At 60.1% G+C, this 26,010-nt stretch overlaps 1 protein-coding gene across 1 annotated transcript in view; it reads right to left on the bottom strand.

The window, feature by feature from the left end:
* Window positions 1–26,010, bottom strand: part of LOC117641069 — an 88,588-nt gene that overhangs the window by 26,339 nt on the left and 36,239 nt on the right. The window contains exons 2-4 of the mRNA XM_034378174.1: window positions 18,206–18,463; window positions 9,535–9,749; window positions 3,801–3,918 (exon numbers count right to left, since the gene is read on the bottom strand). Of these exons, the coding sequence (XP_034234065.1) occupies window positions 3,801–3,918; window positions 9,535–9,749; window positions 18,206–18,433 (561 nt within the window). The 5' untranslated portion in view covers window positions 18,434–18,463. The remainder of the gene's footprint in view (window positions 1–3,800; window positions 3,919–9,534; window positions 9,750–18,205; window positions 18,464–26,010) is intronic.

Consider the following 26,010-nt stretch of genomic DNA (forward strand, 5'->3'; position numbering starts at 1 on the left):
GAGGAAAAGAGGCGGTCACACGATCAGACATGACGACGACGACGACAAAAAAAAACAACGATAACAACAACAACAAGCAACATCGGGGAGTTGGCCGGCGGGCGTGGGGCGACCGTGTTTGCCAAACACGCGGAGGGGGCGCACGTCGCACGGGGGCAGCGAGCGGACCAGCGCGTCACTCGTTGGCGTGGAATTGTGCTGCAGGGTGGGGGAGGGAGAGGGAGAGGGGAGGGGGAGGGGAGGGGGAGGGGAGGGGGGAAAAAGGCGCGCTGAGCCTCGGCGCGCCTGCAGGTGCCAGCGTAGGCTGCCCTCGACGCGCGGCTGCGTGGCGGGAGTGCCTACCCTCGCTCCGTCGGGCGCTCCGCAGTGCCGCGGACGACGACGCAGCAGACTGCACAGTGTCTCGTTCCGACACACTGTCTCTCTCGCACTCACGGGGTCTCCCCCCTCCCCCACCCGAAGGAGTGCGACAGAGACAGAGCGACGAAATGAATCTGCGGAATCGGTCGGCAGTGGCGCGCATTGCAGTAATGAGGCGGCGGCCGGGTGGGGGAGTTAGTTCGGCAATCTCTCGATCCAGAGTGCAGGCAGTGCAGGCAGTGCAGGAGCACGGGGGCGGCATGTGCAATGCCAATGTGCATGTACGCGTGATATGTGTTGGCATGTAAGTGACTCCACGCGCGAGCCGGTGTTGGTGTGTGTGTGTGTGTGTGTGTGTGTGTGTGTGTGTGTGTGTGTGTGTGTGTGTGTGTGTGTGTGTGTGGTGTACTACGCACGCCGCCCCTGCTGTTCAATATTTATGCTCCGCTCCCCCTGCAGTGCTGACCCAAAGAGACGCCGGGCCTGTGTCGGCCTGTGTGCGGTGGATCCGGGGGCGGGCCGGGGACGGGGGTGGGGGCGGGGAGGGGGCGGGGATATAGAGTCGCTACCCGGCCGTTCGGCAGCCCCATTGGGGGTGTCTGCTGAACACGACGGCTCGTGTACTCCGCCACTTTGAGTAAACAGACCGTCCCTCTCTCTCTCACTCATTGGGAGCGCGGCGGCGCGGCGCGGACTGGCCGGCCAGTCAGTCGCTCTGGCGCGCCGCACTGCCGGCACACTGCCGGCGCGGCCAGCCCGCAGGTGGCAGCGCCGAGGGCCGAACTTTGTGGAGCCGCGCATTTCGGTTGGTCGAGCACGGCGCCGAGCCATTCTTCCGGTTTCCGGTGCGCTGATGCGTGCCGAGAGCAGCCGAGAGGCTCGGTTCCCGCCACGCCACGCCATGCCACGCCATGCCACGGCACTCTCCAGGCGGGGCGTGGTGATTGGGATAGGGCGCGTCGCGGCGTCGCGGGGCGGAGATCGCGCGGCTCGGCACGCCGCAGCACGCGCGGCACGCCTTGAAATATTTACAGGCAGAGCATTACGCCCGGCTTTTTACGCGCCAGAAGTGTGTCTAATAACATTACTGGGCACGTGAGTGTCTGTGTGTGTGTGTGTGTAAGCCGCGCCTGTGTTTATGTGTGTATGCCCGCCCGCGTGCCCCTGTATGTGAGCGTATGTGAGCCGGGGAGGAGAGAGAGAGAGGTAGGGAAGGGAGGGAGGGGGTGCAGTGTATAAAGGTAACCAGGCAAGCCACTCGAGGTATAAAACCTCGGTTGGAGTGTGCCCGTGGAAAGAGAGGAGGAGAAATGCGAGGGACAGCCGTGACGAAAATATACAGAGTAGTGCGCAAACCCCCACGGGGGAAAAGAATCCCTCACGCCACGCCACTTCCAAACAAGTCCACTTTAATGAGAAAATTCTACGAAAATGCAGTATGAGAAAATGTCTTGATTTCTTCCTCGACGCGTGAGACGAATTTCGCATCCTGCAGCAAAATGTTTTCTGTTTTCTTTCCCGGTTCCGGTTGGCAACACTGAGATGGGCTTGGCGGTCGCGGAGTCCCCGGCGGGCGCCCCGTTGGGGTTGGCCAAGCCCGCCCCGCCCCGCCGCGCCCCGCCCCGCCCCAGCCCGCCACTCCAGGTGATAGGGAACTGAAGCACGCCCGCCCCTCTCCCTGGCGCAATTTTTTAACGAGTCCCATCATTGGGGAGGCAGTGGACCGTCAGGCAGGCAGGCAGGCCGTCAGTAGGCGCCCCTACACTCGGGCCTACTGCGCCACTTGGGCCCCTCGCGCCACCCCGTCCTCGCCGGTCCTCTCCGGTCCTCGCGCATGCACTTGGGCACGTCCTTAGAGCCATTCGTTGCCCGCGCCGACCGCTGACCCCACGGCCGCCGTGCCTGTGTGTGTGTGCGTGTGCGAGTGTGTATGTGTGTGTGTGTGCGTGTGCGTGTGTGTGTGCGCGTGTGTGTGAGAGTGAGGGTGTGGCGGCCGAATTGCCGATTTGACGGGGTGACCCACTTTCGCTTCGCAACGCCCCACTTTCGGAGGCCGCCTTGTTTCGGCCGCCACTGCAGCCGCGGCGCCCGGCGGCCCCACGGCCCACTCCCGGTAATGACCCACTTACACAGGCGTTTAGTTTTAATGACGATCATGGGCCACAGTCGGATAATTGTTGGCTTCTCTTTTTTAGCGCCCCGCGGCGCGGCTTGCCCGCGGCGATAAGTGCAACGCGCAGCGCAGCGGTCGCGCCGATCCGTCGGCGGGGCGGCGCGGGGCGGGGCGGGGCGGGGCGGGGGCGGCAACCGGGCGACCTCAGGGCCGGCGACCGCCTTTCCTGGAAACGAGATGCAATTTGGCTGCTGTGCGGGGGACGACGGGGACGACGAGGACGGCGAGGACGACGAGGACGGCGAGGCCTGACTGGAGGGCCTGTGGGGGAAGTCCGGGAAGGGAAGGGTCGGCCGGCTCACCGTATTGCCCACGCCAGAAAACGGCGTCCACGCGCGTCGCCGCCACGCTCCGCAGCTCGCCGACGCTCGCCGTCACGTCGCCGCACGCTCGCCGCCACGCTCGCGTCACGCTCGCCGCACGCTCGCCGCACGCTCGCCGTCACGCTCGCCGCCACGCTCGCCGCCACGCTCGCCGTCACGCTCGCCGCACGCTCGCCGCCACGCTCGCCGTCACGCTCGCCGCCACGCTCACTGCTGCGTCCATGCGGCGTCCGGGAAGGAAGCGCCGGCCGCATTATAAAGTCAGATTCGTATTAGTGCGAGGCGTGGCCGGCGTGGCCGCGGCCGGCGCAAGGTGGGGGACGTACCCCGCGCCACAATGCACTTTACGGTGAGGCAGGGAGTATCTCCGACTCCGAGCCGCGTCGGCCGCGCTCGCTGCGACAATGGGCTTTTAAGGGCCTCTCTGCCGCCGCGCTGCCGCCGCGCTGCCGCCCTTGGTGACCTTGACCCAGTCGTGCCAACGCGGCGCACGCACGCGCCACTGTAAACGCCCGCAGCGCCTGCAGCGCCTGCATCACGCGTGCGAGCGGGCCGCGCAGGCCGTGGAGGCGGCGAAGAAAACGGCGGGAAAATCAATAAAGCAAGTGCGACAAAAGCGAGTCCCCGCGGTGGAGGGGGTTCTTGTTCCTACTGCACGTGTCGCGCACCCCAAGGCGCTCGCGGTGCCCAGCCTAGGGGTGGTGACCTAGGGCAAATTTTAAACGATGACGTTTTAGTAAAGGATTTTTGGCGATTATTTGTTGCCGACCTCGCGTCAAAAAATGTGGGAATGCGTTTCGAACGCAGCTAGTTTTGGAGCAGTAGCCTCGGAAAGTTCGGCTAAAGGTGATTGAATCTCTGCATCGGCCACCGGCGGCACTGCTAGCGGGGACTCGCGGGGACTTATGGCGCACGCCGCCCGGCGGAGACCTCCCCAAACTCACCTGGAACTTGTCGTGGTGGAGATCCAAGAACCTCTTTACTTTGGCGGTGTCGTTGTCGCGTATGGCTTTCTCTAGTTGCAGGGCATCGGCAGTCAGGTCGGCAGTCGAGGACGCCAGGCTGGAACAAACAAGAACGAAAGGAGAGGTTACAATGCGTTCCCTCCACGGTCCCTCCTCGGGGACCGGCACTCCGGCCCGGGTCTGCGGCGGGACAACCGAGCACACCGTGCCACGCCGTGCCACACCGTGCACACCATTCGGCAGCCCACGGAGCGCATCCAGCACCGCGGCCTTGAAACTTGTTTCAAAAACAACAAACAAACAAAAACAAAAAGAGAATCAAAACTTTGCTTAGTCGCCCAACTGCAACCAAACGAGGCTGATAGCGTTTTTTTGGCGCCGCCAGAGAGCACGGCCACTGTCCGCTCGGCTTGCTTCTCTGCTTCCTGGTTCCGCCACCACGCCCCCTTTTGTTCCTCTCGTTGTGGCGGGAAATTCGATTGCCAGCCTAACAGGGCCATATCTACACGCCGCCCTAACTGGATCAACCCCCGGGCAAGACCAGGCAAGCCCCCGGGCGGGCCGGCTGAGCGCTGGGGGCGAGCTGAGGCGTCCTCAAATCTCGCGAGGGTATGCCTGCCAGGATGCCTGCCAGGATGAGCCTGTCAGGACATGCCTGCCAGGACATGCATACTAGGACATGCCTGCCAGGACATGCCCACCAGGACATGCCTTTAAGATATGCCTGCCAGGACATGCCTACCAGGACATGCCTAAGATATGCCGGCCAGGATATGCCTGCCAGGATATGCCTGCCAGGATATGCCTGCCAGGATATGCCTGCCAGGATATGCCTGCCAGGATATGCCTGCCAGGATATGCCTGCCAGGATATGCCTGCCAGGATATGCCTGCCAGGATATGCCTGCCAGGATAAGCCTGCCAGGATATGAGGCACTCGCCCCGCCAGAGAAAGGAAGTGAAAAGCTGCTGTTATGCTTGTTTTTGTTTTTTTATCTGGACCGCCCCCGCACACGCTAAGCTGCATATTTCGGATCCAATCAGATTCCGTGAAAAGCGTCTGCTATAGAGGGGGTGAAAAGAATGTGTGCCCACGAGTGGGGCAAGTTCATGTAGCCAAAGGCTTATCGCTGTGTGTGAGTGTGAGTGTGTGTGTGTGAGAGGAAAAGGGGGGAGGGGTCTGAGTGTGCGTGTGGGGGTGTGCGAGCGAGAGCAATATTTCCCCATCACGATACTACAATAGGATTAATCTCTGTATTGACACAACTTTGAATGCGACGCCACCCCGGTCCCTTTGAGTCCCTTTGGGTCCCTGCGGGTCCCTTCGCCCTTCTGGCAGCGTTATTGTGATCATGACAAGTACACCGTCATTGTTGTGTTTCTTTCATGGCAAATAAAAGACAAAATTTAAAAGAACACACAAACAAAACGCGTAGATGATAGCGGGAGTCGAACCAGGGGTCGAAGTGTCGCGGCGAGACAAAGCAGCCGTCCCTCCGCGCCCGCCGGGAATTGCAAGTAGCACACTCGGCTTCAAATACCGGGAAAATAGCTACTGCAGCTGTTACGGCGCACGCTTTGGCGTGCAGCTGAGCGCGCGCGTGCTCGTGTGTGTGAGTGTGTGTGTGTGTGTGTGTGTGTGTCTGTGTGTGTGTGTGAGTGAGAGGAGCGACATTTTTATGTGAAGGGCGGAGGCGAAATGCCTGGCTCTTTTCAACACGTGGAGGCACACACTAACACAGCAGTACATCCTCCCACGCGAGGGTGCGCGCGCGCACTCTCTCTCTCTCTCTCTCTCTCTCTCTCTCTCTCTCTCTCTCTCTCTCTCTCTCTCTCTCTCACACACACACACATCGGAGCGGTAGATATACGGCCCGAGAAACTGAGGGCGCGCCCCGACGCCACGCTCCTCCTCCAAAGGATCCGCGACAAGCTCAGCCCCGCGGCAATAGCCCGCGCATTATCAGTGTCGAAAAAAAAATTGCAGAGAAAGACGACTTTTTTCCCTCCTCCTGCTGTTGCTGCTAAACTGGTGCGGCTTTCGGGGCGTATTTTTCCACCGTGAAAACCTGAGGGGGTGTATCCTGCTCATCCTTGGCAAGGACAGGCGCGCTTTGACAGCTGGGACGTCCCTTTTGTACGCAACCAGTAATCAGGGACTAATTAGTGCCTCTCTTCCTCGTCCGCGTGGCCGAGGGGGGCTGCCTCCGTTTCTCTCGCACCCCTACGCGATGTCTCGTGAGAGAGAGAGAGAGAGAGAGAGAGAGAGAGAGAGAGAGAGAGAGAGAGAGAGAGAGAGAGGGATAGCATAGTTCGGGAAGGCCGGCCCGCCGCACGCCGCCATGCTCGGAGAGTAATGACTCCCTTGTGTGGCCTCTCCGTGATTGGAAAGAATCCACGGCGGGAGGAACAAAGAGGAACAACGCCCCATCAGGACAGGTGGTGAAGCACGACGGGCCGCTATTCGCAGAACAGCGCGGGGCTGAACGCTTATTCGCAGTCACTGGGCTGATCCCTCACTGATGGGCCGTCTCGGTGGCGTGGCGTAGCGTGACAGGGCGTGGCGCGGCGTAGCACAGCCAGCCTGTCATGGATGGCTGCCACAGATGCCGCATCTCCACACCCGCCAAAGCAAGCGTCCGACAAATTCACGCGGGAACGGAATCCAGACGGCATTATAGTACAGCCGAAAACCATAAAATCTTAATATTTTTTGGCGAAGATGCTGAATTGAGGAAAGCAACTTCCTTAAAACATAAAAAGTTCAATGAAAAATATGAAAAACAATGCGAAAAAAAAAACCGTTAAAGCTAACGCTAACGTGAAAGCACATAAGAATGTTTATTTAAATGTATGGCGGCATGATTTTATTCCACCATTAATACTGGTATGATCTTCTTGCGACACCACCGCGACACGAAAAATAATTCTCAGCTGCGGTTTTGGGTCTCGAATCGGCAAAAGGTTGAGAACCGCTGCACTAGGTCATGGTAATAAAAGTGAGGTAGGGGAATGAACCTTTAGATGCAGGCGTGAATGGGACTGGCACGCAGTCGGTAGTACCGATTCAGGGCAAGGCGGACTTGGGCGGGGCGGAGGGGTGAAGGGGCGGGGCCGGAGGGGAAGCGGCTCGGAGCACCGCCGACGGAATCTTAAACGGCTCGGCCAGATCAGCCGCCTGAAATGGCGGAGCTTGATGATACTGAACCCCTTGCCGATTCAGTAGTCGTGGTCTGGACGAGGTGGGGGCGGGGGATGACGGCTGTGGGTGGGTGGCGTGCCTCGGCGTGCCTGCTGGCGCTGCTGGCCCACTGGTGGGTGCCCCACTGCCAAGCCTGGGGTCGTGAAATACGAGCCTGCTGCACCCAGCACTGGTAAACGGCATCATGGACTGTCAACGGGTCCAGGCCGCAGGCGTCTGCAAAGTTGCCTCGTTCTACCCCCTCCCTTTCGCAGACACGTGTCGCGACAACGCGCGACCCGCGCGCCTCCCTGCACCCCCGCGCCGTGGAGGGCCGCAAGAGCCCCGTCGTCCCGGCGGTCCTGGTGCGTGGTGGGTGGTGGTCCTGGCAGGCTCGTTTCGCCCGCCAATCTTGACCAGGCGCAGCATTGCCCGACTCGCTGCCCGGAGAAGCCCGGCCACGACCTTGAGGGGAAGCTACTTTCCTGTCTGCATCCTGCCGCCTTGGTCGTCCTGCGGGAGGCTTTCTGCCGAAATGGCCAGGCCTTCTGATTGCGTTGCGTTTCCCGTTCGGCCGTTTGCGCGCGTCACGCTAATTGGCTGATGAGACAGGCAGCCTAGACCTCGGCCGGGCAGGCCAGGCTTGGCCGTGCCAGCTGGGCCTGGGCCTGGGAGCCTGGGCCTGGGCCTGGGACACGGGGTCGCGCGACAGCCCCTGCATTTTAAGCAGCAACTGAGCTCCAGTCGCGGCGCCGCTGCTGGCCGCTCGGCCTGGCCGGTAGTGCGCAAGGCGGTGGCGCAAGGTGGTGGCGCAAGGCGGTGGTGGCGCAAGGCGGTGGCGCAAGGTGGTGGTGGCACAAGGCAGTGGTGTGCAAGGCGGTGCGCAAGGTAGGCGGGGGCTCATGTACGCTGCCGTGTTCTCATTTCCATATCGAGGCTGCGCTGAGCTGCGCAGTGCTCGGCGCAGTGCCATGGCTGTTGGCCGGACGTCGCGAGCCGTACAGTACTGCCGCTACTCGCAAGCACTGGCGGTAACAACGCACTGGCCCGAGCACTTAAGCCGTCGCGGCCCGATAACCCTTCCCTTCCTTCTGCGAAGCCGAGCCGGCCCGGCCCGGCGGTCAGGCAGAGCACTCCTCAAAGCAACAACGCTTGCGAGCGAGTTATGCCATCTATTACGGGGGGGAGGCACGCGCCATTTGCGCGGAAGCGGTCTTCCCTCGGTTTCCCTCGCTTTTTCTCGCGCCGTTCGCCGACATTTTTAACACGCCCGGCGCACAATGGAGCATGCCGCGCGCGGGCGAAGGGGAATGCAATATTCCTGGCGGTGTGAAGCGACGCAGGACGACAAGTGACAGCAGGGAACCGCCCCGCCCCCGCCCCGCCCCCGCCCCGCCCCGCCCCGCCCCTCCACCAGCACGCCTCGACCGACACGCCCGTCTGCGGGGTCAGGCTGTTTTGTCAGGAGCGTTGTGCCAGGCAAAACATGGCTGCAAACTCGGGTGGAAGGAAACCTGGCGCTGCGCCCCCCCCCCCCTTCCTCCCCGCCGTCTGCGGAATCGTTTATTTCGAAACGCGCGCCGGGCCAGGCCGCCGCCACGGTGCGCGCCAAGCGGCGCCAAGCCAATCTCTTAACTCGCGTACATTTGTGAGTACAAAAACACTCTTCGCGGGTAATTAAAGTGCTCGCATTCCGCATGCACGTCCAGTGCGCATGCGCCCAGACACACACACACAAATCCCCCCCCTCCACACACACACACACACATATATACACACACACACACACACAAACATTCGAAAACACGCGCGCGTACACAAGTGTTCCAACGTGTTCGGCCTGTGCCCTTTCCTAGGTGCGAACTGAGGCGCAAACTTGTGCAAAGTCCATCGCGGCGGCCCGGCGGCTCGGCGGCCATAATGTGCATCATCAAGAGAGCGAAATCGTTGCTGACTGGCCCGCCAGCGCTGAAACCGAAAGCTGTTGGCCCCAGTCGCGCTGCCACTGCGGGGGGTCCCGGGCCCAGGAGCCGAGGGCCCCAGCGCCTCCAGCGCGGTAAGGGATAACTCAGCGCCAAACTTGGTGAAAATGGACAGTTTTATGGGGGAAAGTTGGTAGCATCGCAACGCGCGAGGAAGACTTCCGGAAAATTAGCCGAGCCACGTGTTGATGCAGACGCCCTTCCGATGCCGGCCCAGCACCTGCAGGGATGCAAGCGCCGACCCCGCCAACCAGCGCCTTTCAGGCCTTTCAGGGCGCGGGTTCGAATACAACCGCAGTCAAGGATTTCCCCCCTTTTTAATTCGAGGCGATGAATGCGGATCCGTTTGAGTGTGTTTTGCTTTCGTTCCAGCAAAGGCAGCGAAAGCAACAACTTAAAGCTAGAAAATTTCGTGCCAATTTTTTTTTTACGTTGACTGAGGTGAAACACAGCAAACTCCTTTCTTTTTCTCTGGAACGCGTAATCACGATTACACGCTGCTCCCTCCCTCAGTACCTGAAAAATGTCTGTTAAAAGGGATTTGGTCGTACCTGCACTGCAGGCTGCCGGACTGCAGCGACTGCCTGGAGGGGCTGGCGTGGCGCGGGTGGAGCCGGGTGAAGGGCGGGGACCCTCTGCCCGGCGCCAGCGGGTGTCCCGGCGGGTGTCCCGGCGGGTGTCCCGGCGGGTGTCCGTGAGTGGGGCTGTGGGGGCCCAGCACAGAGCGCGGCGGCGGGTCCACAGTCCACGCAGGCCTCGAGTCCTCCTGCAAACAGACAACACAAAAAGAGTGAGACGCAGCGACTTTGAAGGGTTGACGTCGCGCCGCCGTCCCCACCCCACTGTGCCCGGCATAGCACTCCCTCCCGCTGCCGGCGATTTCGCCGCCCTGTCTCTGTGGCGCGACTCTCGGCGTTCCGTGGGTGCGAGAGAGACAGAGCGTCCAGGTGCGCCTGGCCCGGCCTGGCCCGGCCCGAAGCCAATCGGGACGTCACGCGGCGAGGGAAAAGGTGGAGGGCCGAGGGGGCATCGGACCACACTCTCAAAAGCCTTGTGGTGAAGATTCTCCCTACACGCGGTGCATTGTAACTAACCTCTGAAAATTAAACGTACCGAATTTGTTTTTCTCCACTATTATATCTTGGTGCAGCTTTATTCACTGGCCGGCAATGCCGTGTCTCTTATGGCACTACCTCTCCCCCCCACTCCACAGGAGACACACCGCACGGCCACCAAGGGCGCCTCCTGCCAGCCCCAGCCCCGCCGCCAAGGCCGGCCGAATTCTTCCCCTTCGCAAACAGTTTGGCTGACACCAGCCTGCTGGTCTGCGCCACGCATATGGAACATCGTGGAGAGAGAGAGAGAGAGAGAGAGAGAGAGAGAGAGAGAGAGAGAGAGAGAGAGAGAGAGAGAGACATTCCAGTGAAAACGCGTTCGGGGTGAAAACTTTCCGAAACGGGATCCTCGTGATGTAGGAGCCGGCCGGCCCCCGGTCCTTGGTCCTTCGGCCCTTCCCGCGGGACTGCAGCGCCCTGCGCCCTCTCCCCCTTTTCCCAGTGCAACAACTCCCTCTCTGCGGCCGCGTTTTCGGTCACTACTCCATTCCGGCCCGATCAGCGAAAAGAAGTTGCGGGACAAACTTGCCGCCGTGCCGTGCCGTGCCGTGCCGCCACGCCGAGGGCGGAGGACGGTCGCCTTAATGAAATCGGAGTGAAGGGGGCCAAGTTGCCTTAAACAGAACACCGTTCCAAGTTTCTTCATTTGAGGATTAAGAGGTCAACCGTTGGCGGCGGCGATGGCGGCGGCTTTCGGATGCAGACAGATGTCCCCCGAGTCCCCCAACTCCTTTCGTCACTTCGCTTCCCTCGGGGTTCCGCGGGGTTCCGCGGGGTTCCGCGGGGTTCCGCGGGGTTCCGCGGGGTTCCGCGGGGTTCCGCGGGGTTCCGCGGGGTTCCGCGGGGTTCCGCGGGGTTCCGCGGGGTTCCCTTGCACGAATCGCGAGGCAACGAGGACGAATAATGCCTGGTCAGCACCCGCTGCGAAGAATCACGCGAATCGCGCAAAAAAGAAGAGAGAATCCAAAAGTTCTGGACGGAAAAAAAATTAATTAAAATATGTTTTGATTTTTTTTTGTCCCGCCCCCAACTTAGGAAGCCATTTGCTTGTATCAGCGCAAGGCATTCGTGCGATTTGTCTCGCTAAGCGGCCGTGTGTCACTGCGGTGCATGAGAGTCTACATTTTGGCGGCCCGCCCCGCCCCGCCCCGCCCCGCCCGCACCGGATCGCGATAATATTAATTTCCCCGGGGCAAGCAGCCCGGCCAGGCTCGGCTCGGCGCACTCTCCCAGCGTTACTCGAACGGAACGCCTAAGCCCGGCATTTTTCAGGCCGATGGCTCCCCCCCCCCCTCTCTGCCTCGCAGGAGTGCGAGAGCCCTCTCACTGGCGGCAACATAACTTTTACTACTGCAGCCGCGTAAATAGACAGACTGAGATTTCCCCATCTGTTTCGGAAGCTCAATAATACAGTGGAGGGACGGGAAAACAATGAACGCAGTGCCCAGTGGGCCGGAAGATCGGTGGAAGCGGTTAAAATCCCGGACGCGTTTTGAGCACTAGAGTCGCTAAATGGGACTCGAATCAAACGTGTGGCCCCACCAACGAATTCCTCTTCGGACGAGGAATCCATTGGTGGGGTCACATAAGTTCCGTTCGAGTCCTGTTTAGCGGCTCTGGAGCTCAAAACGCGTCTAGAGTTTCGGCCGCTTCCACCGGCCTTCTGGCCCCCTGTGCAGTGCGGCCCATCGAATCCCCGCGCGCCGCCAGTGTGGCAGCACGACAGCGAATGTCAAGGACGCGCCAAACACCTGCCTGATTAACCCGAGTGACTTTCAACACCCGCCTGATGCCTTTGTCCGGGGGCTCTGGAGCCGCTCTGAGCCGCTCTGGAGCGCTGCGGCTCTGACAGCAGGTCATTTCTTTGGCACAATGGAGCCCCAAATTGATCCAATAGCGTAAAACACGGCGGTGCTGCGGGCAGTGTCGCACGCAATGCACGCGTGCAGCACGCGATGGGCACGCGACGCTGGTCGATGGCCACGGCGGCGGCACGGCGGCGGCACGGCGGCGGCTCGGCTGCGTGAGAGCAGACGCACTTGTTGGCGTCCTGCTCGCACCGCCGGCGCCGCGGCCCGCGCCAGCACGGCCCGGCATGGCGGCAGACGGAGACGGAACGCACGCGAGGGACATCAATTTTAACGCGGCGAGGATAACAACAAGAATCGACTTGTACATAACGCTGACGTGCACGAGAAGGAGGAGGAGGGGGCGGGGGGATGAGGATTCCACCCCTCCCCCCTCCCTAGTCGCATCTCGCGCAATTCGTCTGGGAATCTATTGCGCTGGGATAATAATTTAGCGCAAAGAGTAACGGGGCGCCGGCACGAACGCGCTGTCAACGTGCACGGGGCGCCGACCCGTTGCAGATCCGTTGCAGACCCGTTGGCGGCCGACCCGATGCCGACCCGTTTCCGACCCGTAATTCGCCAGGAATTGGCGGCGGTACGGCGGGTCCTTCAACGCATTGCAGTTCGTAAATTTCGAACAGTTTTCTTTGTTAGCTTTAAGGGTGCTCAAAATACTTTGTTGTATGAAGCTACTTCGGAAGGCTCAGATAGATCGTGAGGTTTTCGAGGTGTACTGCTAAAGAGGTCCCATCAAACGAGAGATTGATCATCTTCGCCTTGTGGTGCGGGGTATGTACAAAGAGAGATTTTTGTCCCTATTGGGCTTGCACAGTGGGACTCTATTAGTTAAAACGTTTTTGACAGTGTGATCTAGTAAAAGCTGGCCAACTAGGAGCAGGCCATCCCCGTCCTTAGCGTCTTGTACGCCAAACTAGTCCCGCTCGCAAGAACACAATGCGAGCCGACCCTCCCCCCCCCCCCCCCCCACCTGGCGCGCCATGGTGGGACAAAAACGACCGGCCGAGATAGCATCTGCGCTGTAGCGAGTCCGGGTTGGTTGGCCACAGGTACACCGCGAAAGTAGGAGCGCAATGAGTGGCCTGGCGTCGCGCTGCACAGTGGGCCAGAAGGCTGGTGGAGGCGTTTTGAGCTCCAGAGTCGCTAAATGGGACTCGAACCGATCGTGTGACCCCGCCAATGGATTCCTCGTTCGGAGAGCAATCCATTGGTGGGGTCACACGTTGGGTTCGAGTCCCATTTAGCGACTCTGGAGCTCAAAAGGCTTCCAGGATTTAGACCGCCTCCACCGGTCTTCTAGCCCACTGTGCGCCATGCCGAGATGACACTGGGCGCCTGCGGATCGAGGGATAGGCAACCCGGCCGCTGGCCTGCGCCCGTGTTGCCTGCCGCCACGGCGCTCCAGCAGACGCGGCGCGCACGGACGCAGCGGAGCTGAGCGGAGCAGGCAGACTCTACCGTGCCGCCACGACGGACGCACCCAGGCGGCAGCGGGCGGCAGTCCCGCCCTCATCCTTTCCCCTCTTTTCGAGAGCACCGAGGTGCGCGGCGGTGCAAAAGCCCTGCTGCTTATTTTGTCTCCTCGAGACTTGTGTCGCCCCGACGCGCTGCGAATCGCGCAGTTAGTCCAGTCAGCCGAGCCCGTCCGAGGCGTCGCTTCGCCGCTCTGTCTCTCTCGCACACGCCCCCGCCAAGGTGTGAGTGCGACAGAGACGGCCTGTCGGCACCATAGTCTATGCCGCACTAATTAGCCAACGCGGCAGGCAACGCGGCCTCGGCGAAGCGGCAGGGCCTCGCCGGTTAAATAAACGAAGGCCAATCAGGTGGCGGCAGGCCGTGAGGCAGACGGGCAGGCAGACAGGCAGGCAGGCAGACAGGCAGACAGACAGACAGACAGGCAGACAGGCAGACAGGCAGACAGGCAGCAGGCAGACAGGCAGACAGGCAGACAGGCAGACAGGCAGACAGGCAGGCAGGCAGGCAGCAGGCAGGTCTGCATCTAGCCACCGATGTTTGAAGTGTCATTTACTTTTTATTCACACCCTGGAGTTCTTATGTATGAGTCATATCCATAAAGGTGTGGAGAATATTGATCCTCTTTAATTGCAGACAGATGTGTCCGTGTTCGAGACTAATGATCCCCACTGAGCTCGCTATTGAATTTGTAGAACTACGGCAGCTAATGAGTTAATGAGTCTATCCGTTGATTGCTGGCTTTAGCCGTAAATACAAAGTACCTGTTCTGGATAAGGTTGTCTGTATACCACAAACATAGTTATCCGCATTAGAATTGCGCTAAACAGTTTGTAAGGCAGGGATGAAATTCTTTGTACTACGGACGAAGGCGTCCAGAGGAACTCTAGAGAGCAACTTTCTGTTTAAATTATTTTTCTTGGTCAATGAAATACTTTTTTTTGCAAAGTCCTTTTCTATTTTTCAAAATATAAATATAACGAGCACCCGCTACCCTTCATTTCCTCGCCGGATGGCTCTCACTTATTACGTGAACCGACTGCTATCGGAAAACGGCTCGGCGAGTCAAGGCGGAAATCGACGCCGGAGCCGGGACGGCCGGAACGAATGCACTCGGCTACACTGTGCGAAAAAACCACAGTGAATCCCGTTAATTTTTTTTGCCGGGATTTACTGTAGTTCAGAACACAGGATTTACCGTGCTGGCTACAGTATCTACTGTACCTGGTACAGGATATTCCGTACTCCACTCCTGTGGTACAGTAAATCCCGTACAAAGTACAGTAGATCCTGTTATAAAAGTACAGTAAATCCTGTACTCTGAACTACAGTGACAGCTGTACTAATCACTATACAGGATTTACTGTGATTTTTTTCCCACAGTGTAGCCCCCTGCTGTTGCTCGCCGTGCTCGCGGGGGGGGAGGGGGCTCGGACGTCCCACCAGCATCAAGGGGGCGATGAGGAGAAAGAGAAGCGTCATGATGAAAGAAAGGGACAGCCGACACGCATCCAGCATGCATCAGGGGAGGTGAGTGCACCCGTTGAATATTACCAAGGGCGGAGGAAGGGCGCGGCGCGAAGCCACAGGCGGGCGAAGAGAGTGAGAGAGGTGGAGAGGGAGAGAAAGAGAGAACGGATGGGAATGATGAATACTTGGCAATACCGTAGAATAAGGCGGGTGAGGGCGGTGGCAGGCTATTACGGCATGGAGCGAGAGAGAGGGAGAGAAAGAGAGGCGGTATGAAGGGGAGCAGAGAGAGAGAGAGAGAGAGAGAGTGAAAAGAGAGATAACAAATCGCATGGATAACGAACACGGTTGAGACGGCCGGGCGGGGCCGAGTCTGAGTTTTGCTAACACGCGGAAAAAGTTTCCGTTCAGGTCCAGCAAAAAGTGCGTGGCGGGGTGGCGGGGACCTTGGGCGTGAGCGGGCGCGACGAAGGTGTGACGAGGCGCGGCGTGACGGGCCGTGACGGAGCCGCGGCACCGGTTTTGCCGGTTTTGCGCTGCAAGGCACGGCTCGAGGGTCGGACAAGGGCGACTCGGCGCGAGACAAAAAACCGCCACAATGGATTGTGTCAATCTAGCAGTATTCCTCCTCGCCGGCTGTCTTAATCCGATTGGCCGGAATTAGAAGAAAAAGAAAATCGATATTTTCCTTCCAGATAGAAACACGTCTCTTTCATTCTTTTTATTTCCCCTCCCTCTCACTGCCGCCCCCGCCACCGAGTTCCGGGTCATTTTAAGAAAATGGGGCCGTCGATTCGCTAAACCTCCGTGCCGTCCGTGGCGGCCGTGGCGGCTCGCAGAGCAGCGCGATGGCCGTGGCCACGCCGTGGCTCTGGCGGTCAAAGGCAAAATCGGACCAAAAGATCCAATTTTATTTAGTTTTATTTCAGCTGCTTTTTTTTGTGAAGAGCCTCTGCGATAAGGCAGGCCATCTAAATTGGCCCTCAGGTTCGTCCTGCGGAGGCCCCCTCCGTGCTTCCTCACCCGAGTCATTTAAATTGTATTTTATTTCGAAAGCGGCAGCAGAAGCGCACGGGACGAGTCCTCGAGCAAGTCCTCGAGCAAGCCCTCGAACCCAGGTCCTCGAACAAACTTGTTCGGACGGGTGTGCATCTGCATCTCATGCGCTACAGCAGGGAACGCGGCCACGGCGTTGGTGTGCGGCGCAAACCGACAACGTTCCAGTGGATCGACGCGTTTAGACTCGCCTAAGGCCGCCCCTGCGCTGCCCGGTTGGCGGTTACCCCTGGGCTGCCCGAGGCGGTGGCGATAGGGGATCACCTCTCCGGCCTTGCCTTCCCCCCCAGGGGCGTCCACGCGACGTGGGCCATCCCGGGTCCCGGGGGACCGGTTTTCACTTTCACTTTCACCATTGTCGACACGACCACCGTCTTGGCGGTGGGCAGGCGGGACAGCTAGGGCAAATAGCAAAAAGCAAGGAAGTTGTCATGGTGCTTTGTCCTCGAACCGACCGTGTGACCCCACCAATGAATTGCTCTCCGAACGAGAAATCCATTGGTGGGGTCACACGTTCGTTTCGAGTACCAATTTAGCGACTCAAGGGTTCAAAACGCGTGTAGAGTTTTGGCCGCTGGCGCCGGTCTTCTGGCCCACTGTGCGTCGAGTTCCACGGACTCCCCGTCCAGAACCCAACCGCGGACCGCCGGCTGCGAAGAGCTCAGGTGGTCATGCCAGCAGCGCCAGCAGCCCGGCCTGGAGTTGATTTCGGGGGCTCAGCTCGTCGGGCTGTCAATTAGTTGGCCGGTCTAGCGAGGGGAGGCGCATTGTTGTGAATACTAGGCCGCACCGAACTCAACCAGACCTTCACTGAAAAATATTATTTCTCCGAGGTTGGCTGGGGGCGAGCTGGGGTGAAAAATATTGATAAGTGCAGGACACCGACGCGTCTTGTCTGGAAATTGAGCCAGTGCCTTGCTCGAAGGAAGACAATAAGCACATCAAGGCGGGATCCGAAACAAAAGGGCAAGATTGGACTAAAAAAATAAAACAAAAAGCACAAAAAAAAAAGAGACAAGAACGGGAAGACAACGAGCCGAGCGGGGTCGTGGCAGGGCCGTGGCAGGATGCTGCGTAAGAAATGAAGGCATTACTCCCAATAGCCAGTCGTGACCATTTAGCATTAGAGTCTCTGTCTCACTTCCGGCGACAGAGAGGGAGCCAGCGGACCGACGACACGGCGGTGGGGGGCGGTGGCACGACAGAGAGGGAGCCAGCGGACCGACGACACGGCGGTGGGGGCGGTGGCACGACAAGAGGGAGCCAGCGGACCGACGACACGGCGGTGGGGCGGTGGCACGACAGAGAGGGAGCCAGCGGACCGACGACACGGCGGTGGGGGGCGGTGGCACGACGAGAGGGAGCCAGCGGACCGACGACACGGCGGTGGGGGGCGGTGGCACGACAGAGAGGGAGCCAGCGGACCGACGACACGGCGGTGGGGGGCGGTGGCACGACAGAGAGGGAGCCAGCGGACCGACGACACGGCGGTGGGGGCGGGGGCACGACAGAGAGGGAGCCAGCGACCGACGACACGGCGGTGGGGGGCGGGGGCACGACAGAGAGGGAGCCGCGGACCGACGACACGGCGGTGGGGGGCGGTGGCACGACAGAGAGGGAGCCAGCGGACCGACGACACGGCGGTGGGGGGCGGTGGCACGACAGAGAGGGAGCCAGCGGACCGACGACACGGCGGTGGGGGGCGGTGGCACGACAGAGAGGGAGCCAGCGGACCGACGACACGGCGGTGGGGGCGGTGGCACGACAGAGAGGAGCCAGCGGACCGACGACACGGCGGTGGGGGCGGGGGCACGACAGAGAGGGAGCCAGCGGACCGACGACACGGCGGTGGGGGGCGGGGGCACGACAGGCATGCCGCCATGGCACAGCCGGGCGCAGCCGCGCACAGCTGAGCCTGACGGAAGCTCTCTGTAATTGGTCACCCTTCTTGACCCCCTCCCGCTCGACATTTAGGACGTGGCCGACAAAGAGCGCCGGGGAGCTCGCCAGGGCCGCCAGTCGCTCGGCGCCAGTTATTACGGCGGGGCGGGGCGGGGCGGCAGATGATGCGAGAATGGCGCCGAGTAATTCGAGACGAGGCTGCCGGACTTCTCTTGCGAATCGTCATCAGGGACCGCGTAGGGGGTGCGGTAATGCGACCGGGCCGCGGACCGGTCCGATACGGCACCGCTGGGCCCCGGCCCATTCCAAACGAGCTCCAATTTGCTGTCGAGGCCTACCTTCGCCATGCAGGCCGCGCCATGGAGGATGACCTGGCCGAGGTCGTTCTGCACGCCAAACGGGTAGCGCACCTCGGCGGCTCCAGGACAGGGCCCAGGAGCGGGCCGCGGGGGGAGAGAGGGGGGTCGGCATGGTGCTGAGGAGGAGGGGGTCGTAGCATGGGCTGGCGGCGGCGGCGTCGACTGGGGCTGCTGTTGCTGGCGAGGCTGCGGGGGCGAACGTCTCATGCCGCCCGCATCCTCGACCGTAGCTCCGACCTGCAACACGAGAAAGAGGGCGGTTAGAGCGGCGGCACCGACCGAGTCACCGGAGAAGGGGTTCTCGGGTTCGAAACCCCGTCGGCACTCTTTTTCCTGCTTATCGCTCCGCGTGAACCGAGGACCTATCACCGCCAGCTCATGGTGAGGGATGATAAAACGCACCCCCGGCCCGCACACACGGACAGAGATAGAGCCGTTAACAGACATGTCGCGAGGGAACAACGAGTCGCCTTAACGCTTTTCCATGGCGCCGTTTGATAACTGTGATAACAGCCGGCACGCCCGGCGGCCCGCCCAGCCCGCCCGGCCCGGCACGCCCAGAGTGCCCCTTTTAGGAGCCATCATGGCGCGCCGAGCCGCGCGAAGCAGCGCCGCGTCTTCCTTGCCTTGCACAGACAGGCCCACGCATGCACGCACACACACCAACACACTCGAACCATTCCGTGTCCTTTCAGAGCCGACACACGCGACAAGCAACGGAGAGAAAAACAGGGAACAGGGGGCTGCTTTGATGACGGGAGGCATTTTGGCCGCCGTGCCGCTGGAGTCGTCACGGCAGTGCTTGGCTTAGCCTGTAGACTGATGCCGAGAGTCGTTTCGTCGCGCTCTCTCGCACCTACGGGACGCCCCATGCGAGAGAGACAGGGCGACGAAAACGACTCTCGGAATCAGTCTAGCTGCAGCACTCACAACGCGGGGGCGGCGATACCCCACCGGCGTGGCCGCGTGCCCGGGGTATTGACGTGACGGCGATGGGCTCGAAAATGAATTCCGTCGGCGATGCCGCTTCCTCCTCGGACTAACGACTCCGCATCGATCGACGCGTGTTCCACCGCGGCCGCTCTGTCTCTCTCCCCCAGCCACGGCAGTGCGAGAGAGACAGAGCGACGCTTCCACCGCAGGTTTTCAACGGCCGACTGAGGACTAGCCGAGGGCCGGCGGGGCTGGCGACGGCGCCAGTGCGCTGCCGCGAGGGCGGCGACGGCGGCGACGGCAGCGAGCACTCGAGGCCTCATTTGGGCCCTCGACCTCGGCCGGCCCCGCCGTCGGCACTCCGCCTCCTGCAAGTCCAGTGGCGGATCCAGAGTCGGCCGAAAGGGGAGGGGGAGTGGAACTTTTACAGGAGAAAAGTGTTGCGTTTTGCCTTCTTTTCAGGTGGGTTCCACGACCCTGGATCCACGGCTTTGCAAGTCGGCCCTCCAGCGGGTCACTCCGACGGCACGGCCAGCACGCCGACGCCACAATCGACTTGCGGGTGGCTGTGTCAGCAAACCGCTTGTTGGCTCAGCGGGGCGGGTTGGACGGGTTGGACGGGTTCGGCGGCCACGAAGCATCAGCCGCCACACTCGCTGGACCGCATGATCCTCGCGCTCGGACCGAGTGATCGCAGCGGCCCTCGTTTTGTTTTCGTTCGAGTGGTGCAGAGGACGCCGCACCGATCCCCCCTAAATCAAAAATTACAAAGCAAGAAAAACCGACAACAACAAAAAAAAATTGGACGACAGGCGGGACGGGTACTCGAACCCACGACCTTTTCGTTTTGTTTTTTGCCGAGCAGATTGGCCGACGCGACGCGCGGTTTCATCGCGGGCTCACCCAGTGGTGCCACTCCACCCGCGGTGCTACTCCACCACCGTCAAAAGGGGAATCTGGAAGGAATGACGGAGCGGAATCGGTCGGGCGGGGCGGGGCGGGGCGGGGGGGCGGGGGGGGGCGGGGCGGGGCGGGGCGGGGCGGGGCGGGGCCGGCTGCGGGGGCATTGCCGTTGTGCTGGCACTTCCAGAGGCCACTCAATTGCTGCTAAATAATTCACCCCACGCAGCGCGGCTGGAGGGGCTGCAGCCAGCACAGCCTGTGTCAGTGTGTGTGTGTGTGTGTGCGCCGTGTATTGGTGAGCGTGCGCGCAAGCGTGCATGTTTGTGTGTGTGTGTACACACGTGCCCCCCGGCCTGGCCCATTTTATTCAAGCGGGAATTAAGGGGGCACACCAGTGAAAATGCAGAGGCTTCGTAAAAACGTTATTCTGAGTAAAGTAACGAAGGTAATGGGTTGAAATTTTATTCTGAAGCATAAAATATGTCAATTTAACCAAAAAGTACACGGCAGCAAGGGGGGGCGACGGGAAGGGGGGTGGGCGCCATTTTCATTTTTCGGTGACACGGCTCCACTTTGCCCAAATTTGTGAAGCCCTCGATTGAGCCTGAAACATGGGGTTTTCAAAATTTCTCATCAGGCACATGTGGCTATCGTGTGAACCACGGACATGTCGGAAAAACATCCTAAAATGTTTTTTTGAAAGCAAAAACGAAACTCATTTTTTGACCATTTTTTTCACGTTTCCGTGTTTGTGGCTCAGGCCCTGTACATGCTACGACCATATCCGAGGTTCACACGATAGCGACAATTTTAAAGAAACATTTTGCCGCAAACCCACTCAATTATCTCAATTTTTGCGCCCGCAATCGTGGGCACCAGGTCCAAAAATGGCGTTTCGAGAAAACGACGTTTGAAGTGAAACTACGGTATACTCGCTTTATTCCTCATTACGGACGCAATTTTTGACATTTTTGAGTTCGGTTTGCCCCAAAAATATTCCTTTCTCCAACTGCGTTTTGATGGTTCCAGGGTTTTTGGGATTGGACTTCAATGAAACACCTGAACGTTGACAATTGAGGTAAAAAATGCAAAAAAAATTACCCCTTTTTGGGAAATTCAAAAATGTGCCCAAGCCAAAATAATTGGAATTTTGAGGTTTGGGGTTTTCGGCTTCGACTCGGGGTAAATAGCAGAAAAATATGATAAAAAAAAAAAGGAGGCCAAAAATTTACGATTTTCACTGGTGGCCCCCTTAAGTGAGATTTCATTCTACCCTGAGCCAAAAAGACATTTAAAAGAAACGTTCTATACAAGCCACGCTCCGTTAAGATCCCCCCGCAGTGCCCACGGATGTGTGCACGGGATGTCCCCCTCCCCGTGTGTGTGTGTGTGTGCGTGCGCGCGTGTGTGTGTGCGCGTGTGTGTGTGCGTGCGCGCATGTTTGTGTGTAAGGGAGCGGCGCGGGGTCCACAGAAAGTAAAAAAACAACAACAACAAACTCCCTCATTTTCATAAACTGATTCGGCCGTATTCACCCCGGCAAAGTGAAACAAAGAGTCTCCGGCGCGTGTCAACGAGAAGCAGCGAAGCAGCGGGCAAAGCGCTCGGTGCGAGGCTCGGTGGACCCTCCGCCGGACCGGCCGGTCCTTTCCGCGGGGCGACGCGACACTGGAAGAAAGACGACCGACCCTTCGACTTGCCGCCGCCGCGGTTCGAGCCTCGGCCGGAGAAATTTGTAACGGCGAAGGTGGCAAAGGAGGGGTGTGGCGTGGGTGGGGGCGGTTAGGCCGATGCACTCCCGCAGGGGGGGGGGGCACCCTCCCAGCACCGCGGCCCCGAACCGCCAGCCTCATTTAAGGGCCCCCACCCTTTCCCCGCCCCTCACGGCCCTCACGCCAGTGCCGCGGTCGGCCTGAACTTGTATCGCCTTCCAGCAGGAGTCAGGCCAAGGTTCACGGCGAAGGGCGCCCTGGAGGCCGCGCCCTGCCCGCCCCGCCCCGCCCACTCCCTCACCCGACCGGAAACCACCCCATACCCTGCAGCCAGTCCTTTCACCCGGAGGAACGGCGAACACAAAGAGTATTTTACAAAGTATTTTAAGTAGCAGTTTTTACAAAATAAACCTAAGTTGTACTTTTTTAGTCACGAAGTAGCCTCACAGGAACGTGAAATCTTAATTTACTTTTAATTTCAATGTGCCCCTTGGCAGTTTGTGCTCTCCGAAATTTTCTACAAGATATATTTTAAAATTTGCAAAGTGGCAGAACTTTGTCCCCTGATATTTTTTAACAAAGTATATATTTTCCATGTTGCAATTTCTAGAAAATAAGTATTACTACGGTTACCTGTTTTACTACAGTTGCCGATTCGCTCCTGGCATTGTCGAAGGGATTCCCAAAGAGAAAAGCCCGATCGCAAAAGACGCGGCGGAACGAAAAGAAAAAAAGAAAGAGAGACAGAAGGGCGGCGGAGGACGGGGACGCGAACACGAGACAAAATGGGATCATCACTGCCGTCTGTGGGATAATCACTGCGTCTGCGCGGGGCGGGCCGGGGCGGACCGGGACGGAGAGAGGAGATGATCCCCGGGCGTAAACAAAAAGAAGAAGAAGAAGAAGAAGAAGAAGAAGAAGAAGGAGATGGGGGAAAATATGGAGGGGTATGAAAAGGGGCCGCTTTTACGGTCTCAATTAAGCCATAAAATATCAATGACAAAACGACGGACATAAGACGGACGGCGAGGGTGACCTTGACCTAGGCCGGGGAGGCTCCTCCGCCCCCTCCTCCGAAAGGCCCTGAAGGGTCGAGCACCCCGGCGGTGCCGGTGTAACCGGTATGTTATACCCCCCTGGAGCTTTTTACCCCCGGTACATCATACCTAGGCATGTTTTACCCCCCCGGGAAAATGTGCCTAGGCATTTTTACCCCCCCCCTCGAGGGTAGGGGGTACAATGTGCCTAGGATGTTTACCCCCCCCCGGAATATGTGCCTAGGCACGTTTTCCCCCCCCGGGAAAAAGTGCCTAGGCATGTTTTACCCCCCACCCTCGAGGGTAGGGGGGACAATGGCCTAGGCATGTTTTACCCCCCCGGGAAAATGTGCCTAGGCATGTTTTACACCCCATTCTCGAGGGTAGGGGGTACAGTGTGCCTAGGCAGTTTTACCCCCCGGTAAAATGTGCCTAGGGACGTTTTACCTCGGGCGCTCCGCGTCTCTCGCAGTCTGGGCGCTCTTAGTGGGGGGGAAAAACAGAGCGACGACTCTCGGAATCCATCACCTGTTTGCCGCGAGCTGATGTCAACGGGTTTAAGAGTCATTTATTGGTCGGGTCAGCACTTAATTTCGTCTCGGCTGTGTCACACAGCTCGGTGACAAAGGGGAGGGGTAAAACATGCCTAGGCACTTGTCCCCCTACCCCCGAGGGTGGGGGGTAAAACGTGCCTAGGCCCTTTTACGGGGGGGGGAAAAATGCCCAGGCACATTGTACCCCTACCCTTGAGGGTGGGGGGTAAAACATGCCTAGGCACATTTTTCCGGGGGGGGAAAACGTGCCTAGGCACATTTTACGGGGGGTAAAACATGCCTAGGCACATTGTACCCCCCACCCCCCGGGGGGGGGGTACAATGTGCCTAGGCACAATTTACCCGGGGGGGGAAAAAATGCCTAGCACGTTACCGGGGGTAAGGGCAGCCGGGGGGGAAAACTCCCCTCGACACCGGCGGAAAGGGGTGCTCGCGGGGCGGCCCGCGGCAAGGCGGGCCAGGCCAGGGGGGCCAGGCCAGGGGGCTAGGCCCTTCCCACCCCCGGCGTGGCTGTGCTGGGCACCCTCGCCTGCCTCGCCTGCCTCGCCCTGCCTCGCCCTGCCTCGCCCTGCCTCGCCCTGCCTCGCCCTGCCTCGCCTCATCCAGCTGCACCGTGCGCGGCACCGCGCTGGCCCCGCGCCGTGTTCGATATTCAAATCGATGCGGCCCGCTGGCGGCCTACTGGCGGCCCGCTGGCACTGTCATGGGGCGTCCCGGCCGTCGTCCCGGCCGTCCCGGCCAGCGCCAGGCCCTCCGCGGTGCCCTTCCGACTGCCCTTCGCAAGATGACAGCACTGCGTCGGCGAGCCGACGGCAGGCCGACGCCAGCAGGAACGCTTGTCGGCTCAGCATAATGCCGATACGATTACAAAGGCCCTCTTTCCCAGGTCGTCCCGTCCCGACCGCGCGCGGGCCCCTTGAAGAGGTCTCTTCAACCAACGTTATTTACATGTTGCTTCTGAATTTACTTGCATGCTTGAACTGAGTTCAAATAATCTTGGTTCAAGAACCCCCCTTTTTCAAAGAGGGGGGGGGGGGGAATGCGTGCGCCCCGACTGAGCGAACCCAGGCCGCATTCCGGGGCGCGCACCTGCACTGCACGGTGCACTGCACGGGGCCGAGTTGAGGGTTCGGTCGGTGCGGCCGGTTCGGCAGACGGGTAGATAAACACCCCGACAGGCCGACACGGCCCCGCCGCATCGCTCCGCCCGGCTCTGCCCCGCGGCGTCGCAAATCGACGAAGAGAGCCTCGGGGAAACTAATCTGGGGGGCGCCACCTCCGCGCCGCCACGCCACAACGCCACGGCGGCCACGGCGGCCACGGCGCGAGAGTGGCGGCGGGGCGGCCCGTCCACCGACTGACTGACTGTGTTGCAGTGTGGCGCCGCTGCTGCGCTTCCGCGCTTAATTTGACCATGATGATGCGGCCTGCGGACCGCATGCGGTCGGCCGGCCCTACGCTACGCTGGCCCACACTGGCCCACACGGGCCCACGCCCACACTGGCCCACGCCCACACTGGCTCGGCGATAATCAACCCGGCAGTTAGCCGTGATGTAGCCCTCGCTCGGCTCGGCCCGCTCGGCTAAATGGCCCGAGTTTGCAAAGTCGAGCTGTTTCGACCGCGGCCTGGCAGGCCTGGCAGGCCCGGCCAGTCGGCATGATGCATGGACCGCGTGGACGGAGACTAACAGGAAAAGTAACACACTTAGGGCGCTACGGGCTGCTTCCACGCAACGGCAGATGGCCGCGTCCCGGCCTTCACAAAGCGGCCCCTGACGAGCGGGGTCAGATTTCGAACCCGGGCAGTTCATCTTCCCTCTCGGCCTCAGAGATGTGCAATCGTCGAACGAAACAAAGCAGAACAAGGCGGAGTTACTTTCACGTTGTTTTCTTTTCTGTGTACCCCTTGCGGCAGTGGCACTGTACAAGTTCCGGTTCCGGCAGACGCGCTGCGAGAGCGCCGTGATCAAAAGCAGTCGATAAGCCTTTGAGACCCAAAAATTGATTTGGCCGAGTGAACATTCGGTCGCAAAGCCGCAAGCGTGATACGATCACACCGAGAGAGGGAGTGAGAGCGAAAGGTAGCCAGACTCGCGAGTCAGAGGGAGAAGGGCGGCGGGGGAGGGGGGCTCAAGGGTGGATCACACTCTCACACAAACACACACACACGCCCACACTTGAGCTGGATGGGGCTGCCTCTCATGGCACGTTTCGGCTCACACCGCCCGCAGTACCGCCGCACCGCACCGGCTGGAGCGGGCTGGGGGCCCAGCGCCTGCGGGCTGCGAGGCACAGATACCTGTGTATCGGCACGCGTTGCGTCGCATTGCGTCCTATCGGGGAACGCTTCTTCCCCTCACACCTCCTCCCTCCCTCTATCTCTGTCCCGCCGCTGCTGATTCAGGGGACGAACTCGTCAGGGACAGGCAGCGTCCCGCGCCGCCCCGCCCCGACCCGCCCCGCCCGCCGCCCCCCCGCCCCGCCCCGCGCAGCGCCGCGCAGATAGCAGGGCGCTAGGCTGCTCTGCTCGCGTTCATTCTTTCTTTCTTTCCTTTCTGCCCCCTGTGTCGCCTTTATTTTTATTTTCCTCCACTTCTCTCTCCCTTTTCCATATTTTTCATACACATTTCGCCCTCCTCTTTGT

This window comes from Thrips palmi, unplaced genomic scaffold (assembly GCF_012932325.1).
Source record: "Thrips palmi isolate BJ-2018 unplaced genomic scaffold, TpBJ-2018v1 HiC_scaffold_15, whole genome shotgun sequence".
NCBI lineage: Eukaryota > Metazoa > Arthropoda > Insecta > Thysanoptera > Thripidae > Thrips > Thrips palmi.